Genomic DNA, 26,555 nt, shown 5'->3' with positions numbered 1-26,555 from the left:
ACTCTTGCGTTCAAGAAAAGGTAAAAAATAATAGCAGAGTAGTCTTCTGAGGAGGAGGTCTATGACTCAAAAATTATAAGCACTCGCAGAGATCTTTCCAGGTTCAAAAAAGGTTCCAAATTTATTTACATAAACAAAAATATTCTCCGTGGTTGACTTCACACAATGACCAAAACAAAAAACTTAATTTAGTGGTAGATAAACTGTCTCACTCCTCACTCCTTTAACACAGAAGGCAGACAAAAGGGAAACCCAGCTGTCCTCTCTCCCTAATCACAGGAGGAGAATGGCCTGACTAGGAGGACGGCCGTGAGCAGCAGAGAACAATCATAATAAATCATAATTTATCTACAATATATGATCTACAACTTAATAATTAATCAACATTATCATCAGCATTATTTTGATTTACCATTTTCCAAAAAATTGATAAATAATATGAATAGGCTCCAACATCTCGCCTAGGTCATTGTTTTGGTTTTACAGCCCATTAACACTATTGTCATAATCTTAATTTCCAGTTGTTGCAGGCAGCTGTTTTCTTTAAAAAGCCCTGATAAACTTATTGTACACCACCTGCCCAAATGGCAGACACAGAGACTTGCTGGTGAATATAATGGAGCAGTTAGCAGCCAAAGAGACAGGTCATTTTCTCAAGAGTTGATGGAAACCAAACCAGGAGTGTGAATATTGAATATACTTTTGTCAGCTGTCAGTTGCTCAGAAGGACCACTACAAATAAATGAATGAATGAATACATTTTAGTGTTACTCTGTGTCTGCTACATGTGTAAATAGTTAGCTGTTTACAAACATGTTAGCCATATCAACTTAATAAGATGATAATATAGCAGATGTGTTTTCAGCTTGTTTAGCCTGCCCCATGGAGACAAAAAAATAATTTAGTGCAGCTTTAAAGACAGTCGTTCCCCCCCCCCCCCCCCCCCCAAAGTTTCAGTTTTTCATGGTTGCAGCAAATACTGTGAAGTCTGTATCTTCTTCTGCTCTCTCTTTCTCTCTCTGTGACTGTCACTGGCTGTACCAGCTGCTGCGATACACTCTTGATAAGAGTGGTCTGGAGAGTGTCAGGATCATAGCCAGTGACAACCTGTGGGAGCCCATTGTCCTGTCTCTGCTTCTAGATCCCGAGCTCAGCAGGGCTGTAGACGTGATAGGGTACGATCATCCTCTGTGAATGACGTTTGCATGCACAGCCTCTGTTGCCAGTTGATATAACAACAATGAAACAGTCAGTGAAACTGACCTAATAACATGGTGATACATACACAAGTGTGTGTGTGTGTGTGTGTGTGTGTGTATATCGCATCATGCAGGTAAAGTGTGTATATATATATGTATATATATATATATATATATATATATATATATACAGTACAGGCCAAAAGTTTGGACACACCTTCTCATTCAATGCGTTTTCTTTCTTTTCATGACTATTTACATTGTAGATTCTCACTGAAGGCATCAAAACTATGAATGAACACGTGGAGTTATGTACTTAACAAAAAAAGGTGAAATAACTGAAAACATGTTTTATATTCTAGTTTCTTCAAAATAGCCACCCTTTGCTCTGATTACTGCTTTGCACACTCTTGGCATTCTCTCCATGAGCTTCAAGAGGTAGTCACCTGAAATGGTTTTCCAACAGTCTTGAAGGAGTTCCCAGAGGTGTTTAGCACTTGTTGGCCCCTTTGCCTTCACTCTGCGGTCCAGCTCACCCCAAACCATCTGGATTGGGTTCAGGTCCGGTGACTGTGGAGGCCAGGTCATCTGCCGCAGCACTCCATCACTCTCCTTCTTGGTCAAATAGCCCTTACACAGCCTGGAGGTGTGTTTGGGGTCATTGTCCTGTTGAAAAATAAATGATCGTCCAACTAAACGCAAACCGGATGGGATGGCATGTCGCTGCAGGATGCTGTGGTAGCCATGCTGGTTCAGTGTGCCTTCAATTTTGAATAAATCCCCAACAGTGTCACCAGCAAAACACCCCCACACCATCACACCTCCTCCTCCATGCTTCACAGTGGGAACCAGGCATGTGGAATCCATTCGTTCACCTTTTCTGCGTCTCACAAAGACACGGCGGTTGGAACCAAAGATCTCAAATTTGGACTCATCAGACCAAAGCACAGATTTCCACTGGTCTAATGTCCATTCCTTGTGTTTCTTGGCCCAAACAAATCTCTTCTGCTTGTTGCCTCTCCTTAGCCGTGGTTTCCTAGCAGCTATTTGACCGTGAAGGCCTGATTGGCGCAGTCTCCTCTTAACAGTTGTTCTAGAGATGGGTCTGCTGCTAGAACTCTGTGTGGCATTCATCTGGTCTCTGATCTGAGCTGCTGTTAACTTGCGATTTCTGAGGCTGGTGACTCGGATGAACTTATCCTCAGAAGCAGACTCTTGGTCTTCCTTTCCTGGGTCGGTCCTCATGTGTGCCAGTTTGGTTGTAGCGCTTGATGGTTTTTGCGACTCCACTTGGGGACACATTTAAAGTTTTTGCAATTTTCCGGACTGACTGACCTTCATTTCTTAAAGTAATGATGGCCACTCATTTTTCTTTAGTTAGCTGATTGGTTCTTGCCATAATATGAATTTTAACAGTTGTCCAATAGGGCTGTCGGCTGTGTATTAACCTGACTTCTGCACAACACAACTGATGGTCCCAACCCCATTGATAAAGCAAGAAATTCCACTAATTAACCCTGATAAGGCACACCTGTGAAGTGGAAACCATTTCAGGTGACTACCTCTTGAAGCTCATGGAGAGAATGCCAAGAGTGTGCAAAGCAGTAATCAGAGCAAAGGGTGGCTATTTTGAAGAAACTAGAATATAAAACATGTTTTCAGTTATTTCACCTTTTTTTGTTAAGTACATAACTCCACATGTGTTCATTCATAGTTTTGATGCCTTCAGTGAGAATCTACAATGTAAATAGTCATGAAAATAAAGAAAACGCATTGAATGAGAAGGTGTGTCCAAACTTTTGGCCTGTACTGTATATATATATATGTATGTATATGTGTATGTATGTCTTTTTGTGATCAATAATATTTTCGTCATAATATATAATAGGATTGTCACGATACTAAAATTTCAAACTCGATATCGATACCCAGGAAAATATTCAATACTCGATACTAGGGCTGCCACGATTAGTCGACTAATCAATGACTAATTGACTATTAAAATAATCGGTGACTATTTTGGTAGTCGACTAATCGGTTTGAGTCATTTTTCATAGAAAAGTACTATAAAAGTACCCCAAAATACTCTTACTGCAGCTTCTTACGTTCAGATATTGGCAGCTTTACACACTCTCCCATGACAGTGAACTAAAACCCTTTGGCGTGAGTATGAAACAAGACATTAGATGATGTAATTTTGGGGTTTGGGCGAGACAGACCGACATTTCTCAATGTTTTTCAATGTTTCATGCTTCTGGTGAATTGGCACCATATTTTCGTTGCTGATCAAATAGAGTTGGTAGTTTAGGCTCGGGATGCTCCTGTTTCTACCTCACTATGTGATCAGAGAACCAGGGGTTACGGGAGAAACCAAACGTTTGTTCAGCTTCAATCTGTGACTTTGCAGTTAACATAACTTTTCAGACACACATAATTGTGTTGTCCTGTTAAACTAACATTGTCTATTAATGTTACAGACGGGTATGACTGACAAAGTTTTGTGCTTAGCTCCCACATTAACGTTAGAAGTTATATTTTAGTTTGATGCTGGCGACACCAGCTGCTCAGCTGCTAGTGAGGGGAGGGGCTGTACCTGCTGTCTGCAGCGTGCTGTGTTCACTTCACTAAATATTTCCAAAGAGCGCTTTTTCCTTTATCATTTTTGACCAAAACTGGCTGCTCTGATCCTCCTGCAGCCGCGCTGGCCATATTACAGCAACAGAAATGTGTGCATGCATGCACAGCAACGACAACAAGCCGGGTTGCAGCAAGGGCTCTGTGCCTGCCAGACGCTGCCTGCAATTTAGTGAAGTTTAATTACCTTTAAATTATAAAATGTGAATGTATTAAATTGTTAGTTATTATATTTGTATTATGTTGATTTTAATACAAATATAAAAATATTTATTGTAGTACAAATCTGAATGGAAGATAGGCAGATACCTAGCAAAACAGAGATACATTTAATTCCTGTTAACTATGGACTTTACATAAGCAAAATATCATTCATTAATTTCCATAGGATGGACTATAATATGGTGGCTAACAAACTACATTTCCAAAACCCATGGCAGACACAAAAAACCCCACAAGCATGTTACCAGAAGACAGTAGTACAAAGTCACCACAAAACTGCATTTTTTTGAAGAATAGTCTTAATCAACATCAACTTAATCAACATTCTGAATTGAACGCAACATTTTTTCCACCGCTGATGATGTAAGAATTAAACAAGTGTGCCTAGCCTCCTTAGTTATGTTGAGAGTTGCACATGTGCAGCGCCTTACATCAGTAAGGATGTACAGATCGGATGGTGACAGGCCTGTTTCATTGTCAGCATCTGTTGATGCTTACTTCCGTTGTGGCCTCTTCATTTATGTTGTGGCTTCTACATTTGTGTTTTCTGTTCATACACTTGTGTCCTTCAAATTTGCAAAGGGTCTTGGATATGACGTTTATTCCATATGTACAGGCCACGCTGAAAATAACACATTTTGATTCTAGATTCTGTGTTTTCACTTTCCCAGAAGATTATCCAAAGGCACTGGACAGAGGTGTTTTGTAGATTCCATAGCAGTTATTTCTTTGGGGGAAAAAATCATCCTAAAAAGGCATAAAATTAAGGCTTTACAGCTTTACTGACTCTATAACAAAAAAGATAGATTTTACATATTGACTCAAGTCCCCTCTTTGCTTGTACAAAACGACACAGGTCCCCGCTTGAATATGATGCAGCGACATACACACTCCTTCATGGATGTGAATAAAGTGTCTGGCTCCTGTGAACATTATTGAAGTTAAAATGAATGATTTAAAATGTAAGATTTGCAGGAAATGTCACCCAAGCCTGCATGACCATGCAAGTTCAAGTAGACCACAGACATTACACCAAATATCAACCTGGAAAGCTTAGGTCTCTCATTTTGATAAAAGTCAACTCTTATGCTCGAAATGACCCTGACTTACAAAAATTACTGCTTAAAAAGTGTGTGTGTGTGTGTGTGTGTGTGTGCACATTTGACACCTAGATGTTTGTAGACCTCAGTTATTTTCTTCTCATAATGACCTTGACCTTGACCTTGTGTGTTGTATGTGTGATGTACAGGGCCCATTACCCAGGCACCAACACAGTAAAGGACGCCCTAAAGACACAGAAGAAGCTGTGGTCTTCAGAGGACTACAGCACTTTCAATGATGAGGTGGGGGGAGGCTGCTGGGCTCGCATCCTCAATCAGAACTATGTCAATGGACTAATGACGGCGTGAGTAAATGCATAAGCAATACTTTGTAGTAAAGTAATGTGCATTTTTGAGCATATGAGTTTATTTCATTCGGATTGTAGCAAATCCTTTATTTGATTAACCTTTTCTAGGGATTTTTTTTTTCTGTGTCTGAATTCTGCGTTTGATGTTTTTAGCACATTTTGTCATCAGAAAAAAAAAAACTTTAATGAATATTGATGAATTTGATGTCATACAATGCTGCACTATGTTTTTTAATCAAAGACAGTATTTCAGTACAGTTAAAAAACAAAACATTCCATCCTTTTGTGAAATAAAGTGCTTCACATCTGAGCTTTACGTTGCTGTGCTCTAAATGTAGCCCTTAGTGTTCCTCAGTTTTCTCATCAAAGAATTGTCCCTCACAGTTTAGCAGGGTCTCTGAATTTATAAGGGATGCAGGTAACATATTTTGAATTCCTGCAGATATAATCCAAATGTTCGCATTTTCATTCATGTATTTTTTTGGTGTTAACACCTTATTTTGAAAAGCGTACGTAATCATTTGTGTATCCTGGGCCGTTACAATACATTTACGGTTTGACAATGGAGGTAGGAGTGAGGGCTGGCTTGATGCAGAAACATCAGACGCTGCCTAAGGATGACCTGAGGACCACAGGAGGTTTTGAGCTAGTTTAGCTGATGGAGACCAGTGTCAAACCAGTGTTGAAGTCGGAGACAGACCCAGGCAGAGCAGAGCGAAGTCTGAGTAGAGCAAACATGGTCAATTAGTTGGCTGATTGTATTCACTGCCCAGACAGAATTTTGCAAGGCCCTAACCCACCACACAGCTACGAGAGGCAAGGCAGGAGAGGGCTCTTGTTGCTGCTAGTTCTCCAGCGTCGGTTTGGTGTGTCTGAGCCTTTACACCTGGTGTGTTTGGAGGAGGTGAGCCCTGCACTTGGTGAAACACCAACCCTGACAGCAGAGAACAGAAGCAGCTGCCCATAAATAACACTGAAACACTGTAGGAGTTTTGTTTGTTGTTTGTTTGGTTGTTTGTTTTGTTTTGTTCATTTGGCTTACACGCAGTGGCAAAACACTTATGTAAGGCCCTGACTTTTATGAATTGCATCCATATTTTGGCCAGTTCCACGATATTCCACGCTTTAGTGCAGATTCTATTTCTATTGTCAAATTCTGAGATTCTGTCCGTGTTTTCCGCATTGCGGAAATTATAGGGCCCTATGACTGTACCTATGCAGGGTAAGCTTAGCCTAGAAGTGCTTCTGTCCAGCTGCATTGTTAATGACTATGATTCTTCTCCCAGCACCATTTCCTGGAATCTGATCGCAAGCTACTATGAGGAGCTGCCATTCGGCAGAGACGGGCTGATGACAGCTGAGGAGCCCTGGAGCGGCAATTATGTGGTGGAGTCCCCTATCTGGATCACAGGTTAAACACGTTTATAAAACAAAATTAAAATAAGACATATCTTTGTTTCATAAATGTTGCTTGTTCACCCAAAGCTGTTGTTAGAGAGGGGTTAGTGTGCATATAGATGTGGCAAATAAAAAGGATAACTTTCACTTGTGTAGTTCACTCCAAAAAGAAAAGGAGAAAATATTGTGTAGAAAAGTAAAGTACAAAATCTATTCAACAAAATAACAGGCTCTGACTGGCAAGGTCATGAAGATAACTAAGGTATTCTTAAGGTCAATTTTCAGTTGCACTGGGGGCCGGAGGAAAGAGGCCTTTATTTATGTGAATAGGAAAATAAAGTTCTGAGATACTGTAGGACGGTTAGCTTAAAATTTAATGTTGAAATGGGGGGGGTATGTCAAACTGGACAAAAAAAGGCCTTCAATGTATGCTCAGTATAAAAGCATATTGGTGAAAGCTTTAGGGCTGTAGTCAACCAAAGAAAATCTTGGTCGACTGAAGTCTTACATAATCTTCAACTAATCGATTAGTCGTGGGCAAAAAAATAATCTGCAAGCTATTTTTACTTCTGCGGTGGTGTGTCTGTGTCACTCTGCAGTTACACCTCCAAAACACTAGTTGGCGGTGGAGGACTCTGTTAAGTGCTGTAAAGTTTAGGTGTACACAAGTACGCAAATAGGTTTCACTATAAATCGCAGCATTGACAGACAAACACTTGTCTTTATCTGGACACATATCCCTCACCAATACAACATGCTAACGTTATTAGCACAAGTCTATGGCATTTTACATTGTATAAATTAGCCTAGCAACTAGCGATCTTTCCCTCTTCTCATATAAAACCAGGGACAACAGCAACATTTAACAAATGTAACGGCACACAATTTGGCTCCATTGCAACTCACAGCATGCACCAACAAAACAACTGTCTTATACTGAACATGTTTTCCAAACAAATACAACATGCTAACGTTATTAGCGCCAGCCTATGGCATTTTACATTGTATAAATTAGCCTGGCGATGAGATTTCCTACTGTTCATATGAAGCCAGGTTAATTCCCTAAGTATAAATCCCTGAAGGATAGATCACACACAAGACTTGTAATGCTATTTTAGTTGAGGCTTTACTGTCTTCACAATTTATTGTTTCCTATCTGTGAAATACAAGTATATACAAGCTTTGTTTCCACTGAGGGAAAAGGTGTCAGTATGCAGACAGGAGGTCTGCGTCACCGCTGAGCGTTAGGGTGGGTGAGTTCAACGTTGTGTAAACAAAGGGGGCAGGAAATAATGGATTAATCCTGGAAAGCTGTTGATGTAGCACTTTGCTCCTTATGAAAGTAACACAGCGATTATTGAACTAATGAGAATTTGGTTGGACGAGAGCATTTCGACCAAAGCCCTAGAAAGCTTAGTAGAGACTTTACAGGATCAAGATGCACTCTCATCTTTAATTTTCACACTGAACGAGATCACATTTTGAGTCAGAGAGTAATAATTGGAACTACTGTAGTTAGCAGTGACCACTTTATTTATTCTAAGTTTAAAATGTATAAAGAGATAAAGGTCTTTAGTTTGAGCTTGGCCTTCAGATCGTTCCAGGACCAAAGACTGTAGTAGACAGGCTTGTTTTGCAGGCCTCTGTGCTGATAAAAGGCACTTTAATCTGAAGCCATTTATGTGACCTAAGATTATGGCTGCTTTCCAAAATAAAGACTTCTGGCTTAGGTAAATCAGAAATTTCCCTAAGAAGAGCTTATAGACTGAGGCCCCATTTACATCTTGTATTAAAATGTGTTTTGGGTGATTGGATAGTGTGACGTGTGTGGTTGTGCTGCTGCCATGGTCCTGCCTGATGCCTCCTGCTGCTGTTATCATTAGTCATCATACTTCTACTGTTACACACATGATTATTATCACATGTGCACTATTAGATATTAATATATACTTTCAACATATTGTACCACAATAGCCGTAATTATTATTGTAATATTATTACTTTAAATAATGTTGTCGTAAGCTATCATCATTACCGTCTGTCCTGCATCTCTCTCTGTCTCTGTCTCCCCTTCTGTGTCATTGTGTCATACAGATTACCGTTAATGTATTATGTTGATCTCTTCTGTACGACATCTATTGCACGTCTGTCGTCCTGGAAGAGGGATCCATCCTCAGTTGCTCTTCCTGCGGTTTCTATCATTTTATTTCCCCATTAAAGGTTTGCCTGTGCCCTGTGAGGCAAATTGTGATTTGTTATATTGGGCTTTACAGTGTTTCCTCTAGGATTTTTTCCGGGGGGGGGGGGGGGGGCGGATGAGGCGGGTGAGAATGAGAGACATCCCTCAGTTGGGACCCACGGTACAATACCAGTGACAGTATCATGGTTCTGAGTAGTATCAGGATACCACAGCGAAAATGAGGCAGATGTGCCTTTTGTCATTTATAAAAAGATAAATCACTTTTCTATAATACATCAATGATATTTCAATGGAATAAATTACTTATTGACTTATTCATACTTCAAAAACAGCATCAATAAGTGATGAACATAGGGGGGATCAAAATAAAATAAAAAAATAAAATAAAAATCAACCAGCCACCCTCCTCCCCTGACAAATCCCTTCATAAGTAACGAACAGTCCCTAAAGTTTCTCCTCTGATACGCCACATACTGTGTACCGCCATGGCTCAGCTGTTCAGGTACTTTTGGGCAGTCATGACAACAAGTTATTCACCTGGAACCGGACTTCTTCACCGGTAAGCCGTTATAATGTGCCGCCTTATTTGACAGGAATACGTATTCCTGTCCGTGTCTGTGACCCCCGTTCAACCCACAACTGGCGGGATTCGCCATTACTGTTTATCGCCACACTGCCGACTTTTTACTCTGTCCGTCACCGCACGCTGTTTGATTGCGTTATCAAAACACGGCGCTATTATGGGTCCATGTCATTGGTCCGACAGCCCATTGGTTCGACATCCCATTAGTCCGACTGTCCGCGGTGCTGAACGGCTCGCGGCGGGCGTATGGTGCGCCACGACCGGCTCTGGGTGAGCTGGGAAAGGCTTGAGGCGGAGCAGGCTCACGGCTTATGTGTTTGTCACTTTCTTTTTCATTTTAACCCACACCATGATCTTTTCCTGACCCTAACCAAGTGGTTTTTGTGCCTAAACCTAACCAGACCTTAACCACAGGGCATCATAATGATTTCAGAACAGACTTCGCAACAATGGGTTTAATATGGTCGGAACAATGGGCTGTCGGACCAATGGGCAGTTCCCGCTATTATTTGGCCTTGCTTTTCACTTATTCCACCGAATACCGAATGTGTGTTTTTTTGCAATATTTGGCCGAATATATTCGGTGCATCCCTAAACAGGAGCCTTCCCCCACTCCCCACTCCCCTCACCGCTGCTCTCCTCACTATACTGGCTGCTGCGCTGTGCAAGTGCACAGATGTCTCAGAGTGGTGGTGCATTTGCAAAAATGTTTTGAAGGAGCAGCAGCGACGGCAATAATTTAGCAGTGGCGACACGCCACTGCTAAATTAATGAATGTAGCGGAAACACTGCTTTATAAATAAGATTGATTGATTGATTGATTGATTACAATCAGATTGTGCTTGATCACATGAAGGTTCAGGTGTAAATGCACCCGAAAGGCACTGAGGGCAGATTGTGATCTGATTGGCCAAACCACCTCAGGAGGTGGTCAATGACACATTGTGGCCATGTTGAACCAAAGTGTAAATGAAATTGTGTTTGTAATCCACATACAAGAACTACATGGGTGGCCCTCTGTGTGCTGGTTTCTCTCTCATCTGATGCTAACCCTGCTATGGTGTCTCCCTCATCTGCAATCTATATTCCTGTCAATCACTGTCTTTACAACCAGAGAGGCCTGTTTTATGCTCTTGACCTTGCTGTTGCCTTCTAAATCTTCCTGACTGGCTCTGATGTATATAACAAAGAAAACATTTTTTTTTATTTTTATCATAAAGAACAGTTGACAGGTGGGATTGGGGCCCATTTGGACTATGTTTGGTAGTTTGAGCTGTACAGGGCAATCAAATCTCAGTGTGGACACTAGAGAGATACAGTAATACCAGTTGCAAATGTAAGCAGGTTAAATCACATCTCAATACAATCTGGATATAGGATGCATTGTAATGCAAGGTGTAAGGGTGTCAGAGCTATATCAGTGTTGTAACCTATGCAAAGTGAGAGAAGACCATCCTACCATGCCATATTAGATACAGGGATGGGTTCTGACTTAGTGTCATCATACCTCAGGGCTGAGTGATTTGGGGGTCGGACATGACATTGCCATGTTTAACGATATGTGAATAGCTAGTCAGATAACTGTAGAACCACTATGCCGCTGAGCATCAAATGCCAGCACTAAGCAAGGCATTAATGAGTAGTGGATGGTCCACAGTATCAAAACCTTAATAAGGTCTGTAAACAGAAACACACGTGAGTTTGTTGTCTACAGCCTCTTTGAAATTATCTGTGACTTTCAAAATGCTATGCTTTGATTGGAAGCAGGATTGCATGTCATTTAAATTATTATATGAGAATATGCCATTTCCAGTGGATAACAACTATTGATTCTGAGACTTTTGAGAGGACAGAGATTGGACATTGGCCAGTCTTTGTTTTAGGCAGTGGTGTATTATAAGCTTGTTTCCAATTAACTGGAACCTGATGAAGTTAATGTGGTTGATTGGCTTCGCAATGACCAGCGCAGCAGTTTTTTAGGGTTTCATTTCATTTGATAATTGTTGCATTATAGTTTTGGTTCAGTTATGAGATCACAGACAGATTTCACCATCAGCAGATGGATTTTATTGGTTTAGCTGTTGAAATCCTGCTAAAATCACATATCTGCTATCATAAAGTCTTGTGGTTGGTTCATTTTCTTTCACACCACAAACGAAGTGGACCCACCTTTTCAAACGGCCTTGGTTCGGTTGTTTGGTCTGCATCAGGATTCAACTGACAGCCTTCACACCAACCCAAACAAACCGTACCAACCACGTAAATGGACCTGAGTTCATTTTAACCAAATCAAACAGGTTAGATGTGAAAGCACCCTAACTAAGAGGTCCAGGCCATAAGGCCGGGGTCCTTTTTTTGGGTCAATGATATTTTACGCATGAAAAACATCAGGAATTTGGAAAGCTTCAGAATCAAATGAAAGAGCAGAGGTTGAGGACGTACTTGATGATGTGAAGCACTCTAAAGAATCAGCTGGGATTGAAGGACATTGCTGATCAAAAATAAGACCTGCCTTCTCAAAATGACCGTTATAGGCATTTAACTGTCACGTATGTCTGTTAAGGAGATATTTTCCAATTTTCAGTACATAAGAAATGGTTTAATAAATAAACATTACAGTTTTGCACTGTATTTTTTTTCTTATAGCCCACACCACACAGTTCACCCAGCCAGGATGGACCTACTTGCAGACTGTTGGTCATCTGGCACAAGGTGGAAGTTACGTAGCCCTGACTGACAAGAAAGGAAACCTCACTGTTGTCATAGAAACCATGGCAAGTTGGCAAGCTGTTCTATTTTGATTCTTTACTTTTTTCTTCTGATGTTTATATTTTACCTTCTAGTTTTGTAATTTTACATCCTACTTTATAAATGATCTCATACAGTTTGTCAGTATGTAGCTGCATAGAATTTTGAAAGAACAGAGAAACCAATACTATTTTAGGTGTCAGTGTTGAAATTAATCTTAGCCGTCATGTTTTAAGCTGCTGCGGGGCCTCTGGTATTATTTTCATCACATATACTAACAAAGTTTATACTGCTGTGTTCAAACGAAAACACAGACTAAAGACATAGATGAATGTGTTCTTCCCATTTCCTCTACAGACTCACAGTCATTCAGTGTGCGTAAGACCTCCTCTCCCTCCCTTCAATGTGACATCCCAGAGTGCAACTTTCCAGCTGGAGGGATCCTTTGTAAGTTCCTCTAAGGTCTGCATCTCACTGTTAAAAGTTAGCGAGTGATTCTTTTTGTTTTATTTTAGGTTATTTATTTTTCCTAGGCTTCCATTAAGGAACTCCAAGTATGGCGGTCACAGTTTAACTTCAAAACAAAAAAGCCCTCCTTCTTTGAGAAACTAACTCCACTAAAGGTAAAAGAGGCAGTTTTAAAAGATTCAAGTGGAAAGATTCTTCAGGATTATCATTTACTTATTTTATGTGTTTGTGATGATTTCAGGTTTTGAATGGATCATTCACCTTAAACCTGGCTGAAGATGAGGTGTACACATTAACCACGATGTCAACAGGACAGAAGGGCAGTTACCCTGACCCGCCTCCCTCTACCCGCTTCCCCAAAGTCTACAAGGACAACTTCAATGTTCGTAAGTGTGGCATGCACAGAACCCACATTATTTACAAGTTTGGTCATTGAATTCTTGAAATAATACACAATTCTGAGAGGTGTTTACCAGACAAGAAAATGATTAATATATATATATATATATATATATTTTAACAAATAATGATTTATTAAAATAATCGAACCAGAGAAATAAACCCTTTCGGAAAATGTTATTAATAATGAAATAATTTAACTCATGTTGCAAGGTTTCATACAGAAATCAGTCGATGAAAAGTCCCAAAAAAGTCATTAAATGATAAGACAGGGCCATAGTGGAAACCACGAGCTTTCTCAAAGTTGCTTTTGTTATCATCTTTATGTAATTCTTGTATTTCCACATGTACTCTGTACTGATTTTGTAGAAGCATTAAATTACAAAATGCTGTGGGGTGGCAGTAGCTCAGTCCATGGGGACTTGGGTTGGGAACGGGAGGGTCACCGGTTCAAGTCCCCATCAGACCAAGTATGGAGTGTGGACTAGTAGTGGGAGAGGTGCCACTTCACCGTCAAGGATTTCGGGCTTGTGTGTACATCAAAACAGAGTGAAATAGGGCTGGGCGATAGATCAATTTTATTGATTAATTCGAATTTGTAGTTTAGGTTGATTTGTTTTAATGAAAATGGAGTTTCTCTTTAAAATCCGCCACTGACGCTCCCCGCTGGGCTCCCGTAGTTCAGAGTGGGCTAAGCCCTCCCCCAAGAAAGGGAACGAGTTCTTCAGCGCTCTTGTGTGCTCACCTGTGTCTGTGTGTGTGTGTGCTCACCTGTGTCTGTGCTCTTGCGAACATATCTAACAGTGGACTTCCACGTCGTTACACACTCACAAACAGGGGACTTGACGGTCAACGGGACAATTTTTAAGTCCCCTCTTGGTCATGCTTTAAATCATGATAAAATCATGTCTAAACTCCTCTGGCGAATTTTTTTTAAATTTTGCCAAGAGGGGACCTGAAGGTGTGTGAGTGTTTAAGTGCATACTCAGCAGTGCCTCTGCTGGCTGGAGCCAGGATTTTAACGCCTCAGTCACACACATTGCTTTTTAACACTCCCCATAGTGTGAATGGCTTGCAGCCACCGAAAGTCTATTCGTATGTAAATGGCCTATTAAACTGCCAACTTGGTGAAGCAACTAGTCCCCTGAAACATGATTTTTTACATTATGTTTTTGTAACAAAATATAAAGGCTAAGCTTTGGTGGAAGTTTTATGCTCAACACTATTAAAATAAAGGGCTACCCAAAAGGCAGCACAATATTTATGAATCTAAAAAGGATGAAAAATAGAAAAAACAAAACAAAACAAAAAACAATTATGTATGAAATGGTCAGCAGTAATCCTTTCCTTTCACTTTTAATTAATAACTAAAAACTAATTTGACATCACACTTTGACTACACCTGTGAAGTTTAGTCCAAAAATACTCACCTGACCTCGTTTTCACAGGCACTCAATGTCAATAATTTTTTCAATACATTTGTACACCACTTTACATTATTTTCAATAATTACTAACTATTCAGTGGTATAAAACTAAAAACTAAAAAAGAATGTAATCTAATTTTGTGCTCACTCTACACACATAGGATTATACTTTATGAAACAACACAAGTCCACTATTTGCTGGCAAAGAATGACACAAGTTCCCTCTTGGATAGCATAGAGCGATAATCACACTCCAGCATGGATGAATTAAAGAAATTAGTCAGAGTAGCAATACTTATGAGAAAGATATAAAAATCTCTACATAATACCCTCTTGAACCATGATATGTTTTAATTTTGTAACAAATCATTAAGGCCCAACTTTGGTGAATTTGTTTACTAACTACTTTCATGCTTTGGATGATATTAAAATAAAGGGGCATCCAGAGGACAGCAGAATAGTTAACAATTTTTAAAAAACAAAGGAAAACAACAACCACAATAATGATAGAAATAAAATAGCCAGGCTTCAGACTTTTTTTTAGGGATGCACCGAAATCAAAATTTGTGGCCGAAGCCAAATAATATTAAGTGCTTGGCCGAATACCGAGTACTGAATACCAAATATCGTTGTTTAGTTTTTCATTAGTTTTTGCAGATGAACCCCCTCCAGATTAGTGTTGTCACGGTACCAAAATTAGGACCCACTGTATGATACCAATGAAAATATTATGGTTCTGAGTAGTATCAGGATACCACAGCAAAAATGAGGCAATGTGCCTTTTGTCATTTATAAAAAGATAAATCACTTTTCTATAATACATCAGTGATATTTCAATGGAATAAATTACTTATTGACTTATTCATACTTCAAAAACAGCATCAATAAGTGATGAACATAGGGGGGATCAAAATAAAATAAATAAATAAAATAAAAATCAACCAGCCACCCTCCTCCCCTGACAAGTCCCTTCATAAGTAACAAACAGTCCCTAAAGTGCGGTGATGTTTGTGGGCCATGAACGGCTTGTTTCTCCTCTGACACATCACGTACGGTCTGTGTTCGGTTGGCTCAGCTGTTCAGGTACTTCTGGGCAGTCCACACACCAAGAAGAGGATATTATTGGAGCCGACTTCTCCGTCGCCCGGTAAGCTGATGGCCGCCGTAATTGACAGGAATGCATTACTGTCTGTGTCTGTGACCCCCGTTCAACCCACAATCGGTGGGATTCGCCTTTCGTTTCTGCTGCTGGTTGAAATCTGTAGGCTGCTCGCACAGCGTGCTGAATGATTTAAGCCTATTTTGCTCGCTCAAAACTATTTTTAGTCGCAAATGCGAGTGTGGTGACGGGCGGATCGCCACACTGCTGACATTTTACTCCGCCCGTCAAGGCACGCTGTTTGATTGTGTTATCAAAACACGCCGCTGTTATTCGGCCTTGCTTTTAACTTATTCCACCGAATACCGAATGTGTGTTTTTTTGCAATATTCGGCCGAATGTATTCGGTTACTGAATATTTGGTGCATCCCTACTTTTTATCAGACTTTTAGTGGACATCAGAGTGGACATTTAAAACTTGTCAGTCAAAAAGTAAAGCCCTCCTCTTCCTAGTTTTCCCAAGACACTGGATGTCAATCAACTCAATTACTGAAAGTGACTTTGTGCTGACCTACAACCACAGGATAACAGAATAAATACTAAAAAATCAAAAGAAAGGAAAGATTTTTTTTAAAGCAGTATTTATAAGAATACACTTTGTTTTGTACATATAGGATTATACTTTATGAAACAACAGGTCCACAACAAGTCCACTATTTGCTGGCACAGAATGACACAAGTTCCCTCTTGGATAGCATAGAGCGATAATCACACTCCAGCATGGATGAATTAAAAAGTCAAGTCAAATTAACAATACTTACAGTACAGGCCAAAAGTTTGGACACACCTTCTCATTCAATGCGTTTTCTTTATTTTCATGACTATTTACATTGTAGATTCTCACTGAAGGCATCAAAACTATGAATGAACACATGTGGAGTTATGTACTTAACAAAAAAAGGTGAAATAACTGAAAACATGTTTTATATTCTAGTTTCTTCAAAATAGCCACCCTTTGCTCTGATTACTGCTTTGCACACTCTTGGCATTCTCTCCATGAGCTTCAAGAGGTAGTCACCTGAAATGGTTTCCACTTCACAGGTGTGCCTTATCAGGGTTAATTAGTGGAATTTCTTGCTTTATCAATGGGGTTGGGACCATCAGTTGTGTTGTGCAGAAGTCAGGTTAATACACAGCCGACAGCCCTATTGGACAACTGTTAAAATTCATATTATGGCAAGAACCAATCAGCTAACTAAAGAAAAATGAGTGGCCATCATTACTTTAAGAAATGAAGGTCAGGCAGTCCGGAAAATTGCAAAAACTTTAAATGTGTCCCCAAGTGGAGTCGCAAAAACCATCAAGCGCTACAACGAAACTGGCACACATGAGGACCGACCCAGGAAAGGAAGACCAAGAGTCACCTCTGCTTCTGAGGATAAGTTCATCCGAGTCACCAGCCTCAGAAATCGCAAGTTAACAGCAGCTCAGATCAGAGACCAGATGAATGCCACACAGAGTTCTAGCAGCAGACCCATCTCTAGAACAACTGTTAAGAGGAGACTGCGTGAATCAGGCCTTCATGGTCAAATAGCTGCTAGGAAACCACTGCTAAGGAGAGGCAACAAGCAGAAGAGATTTGTTTGGGCCAAGAAACACAAGGAATGGACATTAGACCAGTGGAAATCTGTGCTTTGGTCTGATGAGTCCAAATTTGAGATCTTTGGTTCCAACCGCCGTGTCTTTGTGAGACACAGAAAAGGTGAACGGATGGATTCCACATGCCTGGTTCCCACTGTGAAGCATGGAGGAGGAGGTGTGATGGTGTGGGGGTGTTTTGCTGGTGACACTGTTGGGGATTTATTCAAAATTGAAGGCACACTGAACCAGCATGGCTACCACAGCATCCTGCAGCGACATGCCATCCCATCCGGTTTGCGTTTAGTTGGAGGATCATTTATTTTTCAACAGGACAATGACCCCAAACACACCTCCAGGCTGTGTAAGGGCTATTTGACCAAGAAGGAGAGTGATGGAGTGCTGCGGCAGATGACCTGGCCTCCACAGTCACCAGACCTGAACCCAATCGAGATGGTTTGGGGTGAGCTGGACCGTAGAGTGAAGGCAAAGGGGCCAACAAGTGCTAAACACCTCTGGGAACTCCTTCAAGACTGTTGGAAAACCATTTCAGGTGACTACCTCTTGAAGTTCATGGAGAGAATGCCAAGAGTGTGCAAAGCAGTAATCAGAGCAAAGGGTGGCTATTTTGAAGAAACTAGAATATAAAACATGTTTTCAGTTATTTCACCTTTTTTTGTTAAGTACATAACTCCACATGTGTTCATTCATAGTTTTGATGCCTTCAGTGAGAATCTACAATGTAAATAGTCATGAAAATAAAGAAAACGCATTGAATGAGAAGGTGTGTCCAAACTTTTGGCCTGTACTGTATGAGAAAGAAATAAAATTCTCAACATAATACCCTCTTGAACCATGATATGTTTTATTTTTGTAACAAATCATGAAGGCCCAACTTTGGTGAATATTCTTTACTAGCTGATTTCAAGCTTTAGACTATATTAAACTGAAGGGCCATCTAGAGAGCAGCAGAATAATGAACAGAATAAAGAAAACAACTAGTATAACTTTTATCAGACTTTAAGTGGACATCAGAGTGGACCTATAAAACTTCTCAGTCAAAAAGGAAAACCTTCCTCTTCCTACGTTTCACAAGCACTGGATGTCAATTAAGTCATTGTTTGAAAGTGACTTTGTGCTTAACCCAAACCTATAGGATAATAGAATAAGTACTTAAAAATCTGAAGAAAGGAAGACTTAAAAAAGCTGTATTTATAGGAATACACTTTGTTTTGTATTTGTATGTTTGTATTTGTATGAATTGTGTATACAACAAATTTTCTGGAAAATACACATTATGTAGAAATCTTGCATTGCATGAATCTATCTTGAAGGGAAAAACTAATCTATTTGGATATGAATCACAGATCCCATATTGTAGGCAAAAATGTGATATTTACACTAACTGCTAATGCCTCTCTCAGATCCATCATAAAAAGACCTCATAGGGTGCTGAAATATTCAGTGTCTCGATGGAGTTAACCTTAATCAGGATGCAGACCTTTAAAGAAGACTTCATGTATGGAATCTTGTTTCGAAGTCTGACTCTATAACAAAAAAGATAGATTTTACATATTGACTCGAGTCCCCTCTTTGCTTGTACAAAACGACACAGGTCCCCGCTTGAATATGATGCAGCGACGTACACACTCCTTCATGGATGTGAATAAAGTGTCTGGCTCCTGTGAACATTATTGAAGTTAAAATGAATGATTTAAGATGCAAGATTTGCAGGAAATGTCACCCAAACCTGCATGACCATGCAAGTTCAAGTAGACCACAGACATTACACCAAATATCAACCTGGAAAACTTAGGTCTCTCATTTTAATAAAAGTCAAATCTTATGCTCAAAATGACACTGACTTACAAAAATTACTGCTTAAAATTTGTGTGTGTGTGTGTGTGTTTGTGTGTGTGTGTGCGCGCATGCGCACGCATCGTGGCCGAACTCCACTGTGCGCGACACAGAGAAGGGAGGAGGATTGTAAACGTGCACCATGTAGAGACAGAAATGACATGCCATTGTGTAAATAAGATAAATAACATAAGGCTATTGAGTTTGTTTAATAAAAGGACAGGGTATAGACCTGTTCTATAGGAAAGGTAACTTTAAATGACCTCTGTTGTGATCTGGCGCTATATAGAAAATAAAATTAAATAAAATTAAAGTTACAATGTGTAATTTACGTGGTTGTTTATTAGCAAATACCAACTATTGCTTTCATAAATATATATTTACTAAAGTGTAATGCAATTCACATACAAATGGAAGCTTTCTTATAGGCTTAGAATGATTTCTCTATATATACACAGGCAGGGCTCGGTATGCTGGAGGATGCCCTCTTGCGTCGCCATATTTGAATACAGTGGCCGAAAGGGATATACGCGCTTCGCCTTTCGCTTTTACCTTGAACTTGCCGTCACTGGAGACGGTTAAGGTGAAGATCAATCCGGGGCGTTTCTGCGTGAACCTGCTTTGTACTTTTATGATTCTGTCGCACTTTAAATGGAGGACCACACACATGTTTTGCCCCGTAAGAGGGAAACCACGCCATCAAATAAAAGAAGAAGATCAGATAAGCGAGGACGGGACAAAACGCGAGTGGATATCAGCGTTGCTTATTCCAGGTGGAAACAACTCCTGTGGAAGAACACTCTGGAGACGCATATATTATAATCGTACCAACCTATATTTGCCGCACTGTGCCATGGCTATCACATAAAACATGTTATTTTAGCATTACTGTGCTAATGTTTGCTCGTGTTACCAAACAATTAGAGATAAAACACTCCTAACTTAACGTTATATCTCACAGATAACCTATATGTCACTGGTAAGCTATAACATATTGTAGCGTCCGCCAGGATGTGTGGAAAGGATGACGCAGTTGTTCGGCAAACCACTGTTTATTACTGAACAGTACAGTTAATCATGCCAAAACAACCAACAAACAAGAACTTAGCTGTAACTCCAACTGTGCACTCCTGCTCTCTCCTCCAGCTCGCTCATACACACACCAGCACCCGCACTCACACAGTTCTCATCCCCGTCACACTCGCACCCTGCCCCCCTACCTATACTCATTCAATCCCAAACATGCCATTAAGCATGGTTTAGATTCCTAAATAAATATTCTCCTCATCGCTAGATAGGCCTACTCCTGGAAAAACTTGAAAAACTCGTGGATGATGCCATCTCTGTCTACGCTAGGCTTTCTGTCCTACAAGGCCACCGTCACTTACCCGACGGAAGGGGTGAGCAAGTGAGCGCGAGTGAGCCCTGCAATCTAGAATTTGACCGCTGATGTCACTGTTACTCACCATTTTTACACACTGAGGCTTTAACTTGGTCTTTATGGGGGGGCGGGGATCGGATTTGTTATGAAAAAAATCAGAGATTTTTTTTTTTTTTAGGCCATATCGCCCAGCCCTAGAGTGAAAACATTGACTTTCCCCTAGAGGATTAATAAAGTCCATCTTCTCCATTTCTGTATCTGACCCTCTGTAGGAGACCCTCCTTTCTCAGAGGCTCCATACTTTGCTGACCAGACGGGAGTGTTTGAATACTATATCAACATGACTGACCCTGGACCTCACGTCTTCACCTTACGACAGGTTCTGACTGAGAGACCCATCACATGGGCGACTGATGCCGACCAGACCATCAGTGTCATAGGCGACTATCAGTGGTGAGGTGATGGTACCTTAAAGTACCTCATAGTGTTCACTTTCAGCACTGGTGTCCCACTAAGAGAATATAACTTGGCACATACCTATACTAACTTAACTGTTCTAAAGTCCAGGTGTGTGCCAGCTATCTATTCAACCTAACACCCTGTTGTTTCTCCAGGCAGAACCTGACACTTACATGTGATGTCTTCATGGAGAGCATTAAGACTGGTGGTGTGTTCATAGCAGCCAGGGTGGATAAAGGAGGCCAGTCAATCCGCAGCGCTAAGGGAGTCTTCTACTGGGTGTTTGCAGATGGCACATACAAAGTTACCAATGACCTTGGTCAGTAGTATCACCCTCTTCATCAAGACATTTGTTATTATGGAGACCAAAAATGAAGAAATATGTAAAGGGAGAAGTGCCATTGTGACATTTAAAGAATAAGGCAGGCGATAATGTATGTTTTTTATTTGCCACAAATCCCATAAAAAGACCAAACCAGCAATGTGTTTTTTCCATGGTCAGTTAGGTGTTATTGCTGTACCCCTGATCACTGTGCCAGACTGATTTGTTCTCTTCTTTTGTCAACAGCTGGACAATCTGTACTCGCAGAGGGACAGTCTGGTATCCGAGCATATGGTTGGCACACCTTATCACTCACTGTGCATGTAAGTGTAGACATAAGGTTTTTAATGTCTGGAAAGGATTTTTACTGACAAGTCTGTTATTTGTCCTATTCAAATCTATGGCTTTTGGCAAGTTGATATGATGAGCTATGGAACCCAGACAGAATAGCAGCTTAACTGAATGGAAATACTCTGCAGTTCAGGACATTGAGATAAGATTAGATATAATTTGATTAGATCAGAATTTCACATAGCAGCCTTTTTACTATCAGCAGATTTACTGACAATAAAAATAATAGTTGTAGTCCAACATGAGAGTGTTGTAGAAAGTTAAAGGTTATATAGACAGCTGAGAGCCTTGGTTTATTGAGCAGGATGCAATAAAGTCCCATTAATAAGGAAACATAAACATGTTTCTTAGTAAACAATCTTGCTTAATCTCCATAGACTGACTCAGGTGTTTCTCTGTAGGAGCTGAGTGCACCTGTAGTAATGGTTGTTAATGTTGGTTACAATGTAATCACAAGGTAACTGAACCTCTCAGCCACATGCATGTGACTGACTGTCAGGATGAGCTAGCAGATAAAGAGATACACTGTCTAAGTTTGTGCAGTAAATGTGTCACTGTGCTCCCTCTCTCCTGCAGGGTCAGTATGCATCAGGGCTGCTTAATGGATACCTGCTGTGGAAGAATGCTGTAGTACTGACACCAAAGAATGGCTGGGCTGCTATAGGGACACACTCCTTTGAACTGGCTCAGTTTGATAACTTTGCTGTGGCAGCAGAATATTGATTCCACTGTGAAATAATGCTTTACACTGTGCACTGAATATTGTGATTAATTTATTAATACTTAGGTGTGCTAAATGATCAGATTGTTTTTTCTGTGAAGTTATTAAAAGTCTTGGGCACAAAAGGAGTTAATTTGGCTTCAACATTCACTAACCTAGGTACTCTATCTGATGAAATTGTGAACATTTGTTGGAGTGCAGGGTAGAACCTTCACAATCATGCTCCCTAACTGAGGCCAAGTACACTGATATGGCCATAAGAGAATCAAGGGTGTCCTTGAGTCTACATCACATCAAACTGTGGCCAGGTCTTGTGTATTAAAATCATAGATTGTACATGAAGCCTGTGGTTAAGATAGATAATGGATCTGGGACCTGTGTGTAGGGTTCATGCTGGGATATAGTCTTCAGTACCCAAGACTCTGGTAAGGCTGCTTTGCATTGATGCAAATGGTGGATTAAAGTTAAATTTTTTATGACGGGTGTCAAACATACAGCCAGAACCAGCCCACCAAAGGGTCCGGTCCAGTCCACTGGATGACTTTGCACACCTAACATCGGTGCACTTGTGAAGGCTAATAGGTTTGTAAGTCGGGATAATTGAACCTGCTTCCTCAATAGCTTCCACAGTTTGGTGATGCCAGTATGACTACACAGGAGGAAAAATGTATGTGAAGATGCATATGTGATGACAGTGAGTGATAGACTGACTGAATGTGGAACAATTGAGATACAGTGTTGAAATTTTTCTCGAGATCTCAGGGTGTTCATCATTAGTTCTATACATGGATGGACATTTTATACTTATGTACACTAAAAGAAAGGGAGACATCTTGAGATGTTGTTATTCAAAGATTATTATGGAATGATCTCAATTGCGACCCACTGCAGATTATCTTTGGCTGTAATATGGCTCATGGAATAAAATTAGTTTGACAGCCCTGCATTATGTGCATTACTGTGATCAGGGATGGGCAGTATTTCTATTACTTGTATTTAAAATACGTATTTCAATTACATTTGAGTATTTTGTAATTTGTATTTGATAAGGCCGATAAAAAGCAAATGTAATTTGTAACAAAATACTTTTGAGTGGAGTAATTTTGTATATAAAATACTCAAAATACTTTCTCCACGAATCAAAAAAAATAATAGGCTACAAATTCTTGTAATATTGGATGTAACAATATTTTATCTATATGTTTTTTTTAAACTTGCCATTCAATGACCTAGTGGTCTGTTTTACTGGACTGTGCATAACATAGAAAATTGTATGTTGTGGTTGATGCTTGGGATGAGTATGCTACAAATGAATTGCCTCGTGGGATCAATAAAGTTGTCGAATCTAAATCTGAATGAATAAATAATATTTTAGGCTACCCTACATATCCCTAGCTTTTTTTCTCTTTAAAAGTTGAACACAGGGCTCCAAAGGCTCCGAGTTAGACAGCAAACAAGTTAACTAGCTACAGTAGCTACAGTATCTTGCTGCTGTTTAGCTAGACCGTTGGTGGACAGTTCACAGCACAGCTAGACTAGACTTGACTTGCCAGGCATGCTGCTCACGTGGATGGACCCACACTACCAGTAGACTACCTTGCTGCTCACTTCTTCCAAGTTCAACAGATTGTCTGTCAAGGTAAATATTTTATCTGAGTGTGACTAGTCTCACTCACCAGACCTTTCTCAAGAAAAGACAGTTTGTGTGACAGATGTCAACTGGCTTGATGCATGATTTATGTTTGGGTCTGGCTACTGTATCATGGTGATGATAGGACTTTTTGAGTTATTCACGAAAAGCTTTGTGGACCGACCGACCAACAGAGTGACCTATAGAGTTGTGGGAGCTGCTAAAAAGAAAAAGAAAACAAGTATTTTGAAAATACAAAATACATGTATTTTATTCTGATACATTTGCTGGCACCAGTGTTTTGTAGCCTATTTTATTTTGATACATTTATTTGAGGGGTATTCTATATTTTGTATCAAAATACATTTTGATGTATTTTTGCCCATCCCTGACTGTGATAAATTGATGCTACATGGAGACATACATATTTCACACGATGTCTGTTAGTGTTTCCACCTCTACCCGACAGTAATAGATTTTTTTTAAGATTGTTATTTGAGAGTATAGTACTTCAGCATGAAGGGGGAGAGAGGGGAGTGACATATGCAGCGAGGGGCTGCAGGCTGGGATCGAACCAACAGCCGCTGCGGCAAGGATATTGCCTTTGTGTAGGCTATGGGATGCCTGCCCTACCCTACTGGACGACCCAGAAACAGATTTTAAATTGTCATTTTGCTTTAAATCTGCCGGGCAGTTTGTTTGAGATCTCTGCACTTCCGGATGCTGTCGAGCGGAGAAGCTTCGCTTATCGGCAGGTGTTTTGCGCGAGAGGGCCAGCTCCATGGCAACGGGGCACCAACTGCACTTGCTAAAGGTTGTAAACGGGCTACAATGGCGGAGACGAGGATAGAGAAACTCAGACACCCACCTAAAAGAGTTTTTATCAACAACATCGACTCATACGCTTCTAAATGTATCGCCAAGGTAAATATATTTCACTGTGAAATGTCAGAATTCAGTAGCAGCTGTGTTAGTGTTAATGTGAGTAAGTTAGTAACGTTAATTAGGCTACCAGTCATTGGAAGGTTTGTAGCTTAACAGTTAACATAGCAGGAAATTGAGGTAGCCTAGATTTTGCACATGCTAGTGAGCAGCTTTGGTCAGCAACATAACTGACGTCTCCATGTTTGTCGTTTGCAGTTTTTGTGTGAATGTGTGGTTGGGGCAACTGTTGATCCTGATGGACAGGTGGACAGTATGGAGGACACAGTAGTGACCCACAGCAGAGCACGAGCTTTTCACATTGTTGGAACTGTCTCTGACAGATGTGATGAGGACAGACCGTATGTCCTGGAGGAGTATTTCGTAAGTGCTCGACAAAAGGCTGTGCAGTAACTGTATAATGATACTGTGAGTTAGCCACTGCAAATTAACATTATTAATCTACTTAAAGGGGCACTATATCCATTTTCAGAATTTGTACGTTATTCCTATGGTTTAAAATATCCCAAAATATTTGTAAACATGAGCAACTCTCCCAGGTCCAAAATCTAGAGTGCTGAAACTCATGATGTCATAGGGCATTAGCTACCGACTGTTGAGTCATGGTCCAAAAGTGGGTCGTGGGTCCATTCTGAATGGACCGCAAGTGACGCACAGATGGTTTATTTTATTTTATTTTGTACACATAAGAGATTTAAAAGAAAACCAAATTAAAGGATAAAAATAAATGTGTCAGGAGAGGTCAAGAAGCCAACAGGCTTATACGAGGGACCTCACCTTTCTCAAAAGTCAAAAGAGGCATACACAAATAAACTTCATGAATTAGGTGAAATGACCACTTCCTTTTAAAAATGTTTTAAAGATGATGAGCTCATAACAATATGTCTTTCAGCATTCCATATTTGCACACCATGATATCTGAGGGAAAACTGGTCGTGTTTTGTTTTATAAAAAGGAAGATGAAGATAATCAACCTGTCTAGCAGTATAAGAATGAAATTGGGAATTTAACATGAAATTTTTTTTTAAAAAGAAGATGGTAAAGAACAGGGTGAAAACATGTATTTATATATAAAAACACATATCTGATGAATATTGATGTTGTACACAGACATGATATTCAGTTTTTTGAAGAGAGGGGCAGAGGGATCTGTTGTTAGAAAAAGTTGACAATCGTACAAAACACTTCTGCTGCAAGTAAAGTTTATGAAGGTTTGGAGGGGTAAGTGTTCGCCCGAACAATATTACCATAAATTAAATAAGGATAAATCATGGTATAATATAAGGTCAGTAAACAAGATGCATTTATAAACCTCCGAAGTTTGCTGATGATCCCAAGTGACTTCACAATTTTTGTATGAATGAAATTAATATGTTTTTTTCCAATTCAAATTCTCATCCACTTGGATCCCCAAGAATTGAATGTAAGAGACTTGAGAAATTTTATTTCCCTCTATTGAAACTCCAGCAT

General features: G+C 40.1%; 2 protein-coding genes across 5 annotated transcripts in view; both read left to right on the top strand.

Moving 5' to 3' along the window:
* galcb (galactosylceramidase b) overlaps window positions 1-23,451 on the top strand; it is a 40,542-nt gene extending 17,091 nt beyond the window's left edge. The window contains exons 7-17 of one of the 2 annotated variants that reach the window (XM_078174866.1): window positions 1,045-1,175; window positions 5,305-5,460; window positions 6,750-6,874; window positions 12,291-12,418; window positions 12,750-12,839; window positions 12,926-13,015; window positions 13,102-13,246; window positions 20,933-21,113; window positions 21,275-21,438; window positions 21,688-21,764; window positions 22,369-23,451. In XM_078174866.1, the coding sequence (XP_078030992.1) occupies window positions 1,045-1,175; window positions 5,305-5,460; window positions 6,750-6,874; window positions 12,291-12,418; window positions 12,750-12,839; window positions 12,926-13,015; window positions 13,102-13,246; window positions 20,933-21,113; window positions 21,275-21,438; window positions 21,688-21,764; window positions 22,369-22,515 (1,434 nt within the window). In that variant the 3' untranslated portion in view covers window positions 22,516-23,451. The remainder of the gene's footprint in view (window positions 1-1,044; window positions 1,176-5,304; window positions 5,461-6,749; window positions 6,875-12,290; window positions 12,419-12,749; window positions 12,840-12,925; window positions 13,016-13,101; window positions 13,247-20,932; window positions 21,114-21,274; window positions 21,439-21,687; window positions 21,765-22,368) is intronic. The other variant, XM_033643239.2, reaches the window with a different exon arrangement.
* A 1,206-nt stretch (window positions 23,452-24,657) lies between these two features.
* The window catches only part of ak7b (adenylate kinase 7b), a 39,571-nt gene continuing 37,673 nt past the window's right edge, over window positions 24,658-26,555 (top strand). Inside the window, exons 1-2 of one of the 3 annotated variants that reach the window (XM_078174864.1) lie at window positions 24,658-25,067; window positions 25,284-25,448. In XM_078174864.1, coding sequence (XP_078030990.1) covers window positions 24,864-25,067; window positions 25,284-25,448 — 369 coding nt within the window. In that variant the 5' untranslated portion in view covers window positions 24,658-24,863. The remainder of the gene's footprint in view (window positions 25,068-25,283; window positions 25,449-26,555) is intronic. The other 2 variants (XM_078174863.1, XM_033642327.2) reach the window with 2 other exon arrangements.

Source organism: Epinephelus lanceolatus, chromosome 15 (genome assembly GCF_041903045.1).
Source record: "Epinephelus lanceolatus isolate andai-2023 chromosome 15, ASM4190304v1, whole genome shotgun sequence".
Lineage (NCBI taxonomy): Eukaryota > Metazoa > Chordata > Actinopteri > Perciformes > Serranidae > Epinephelus > Epinephelus lanceolatus.
The sequence above is the reverse complement of the archived record's forward strand: the minus strand, read 5'-3'. Positions and strand labels throughout refer to the sequence as shown.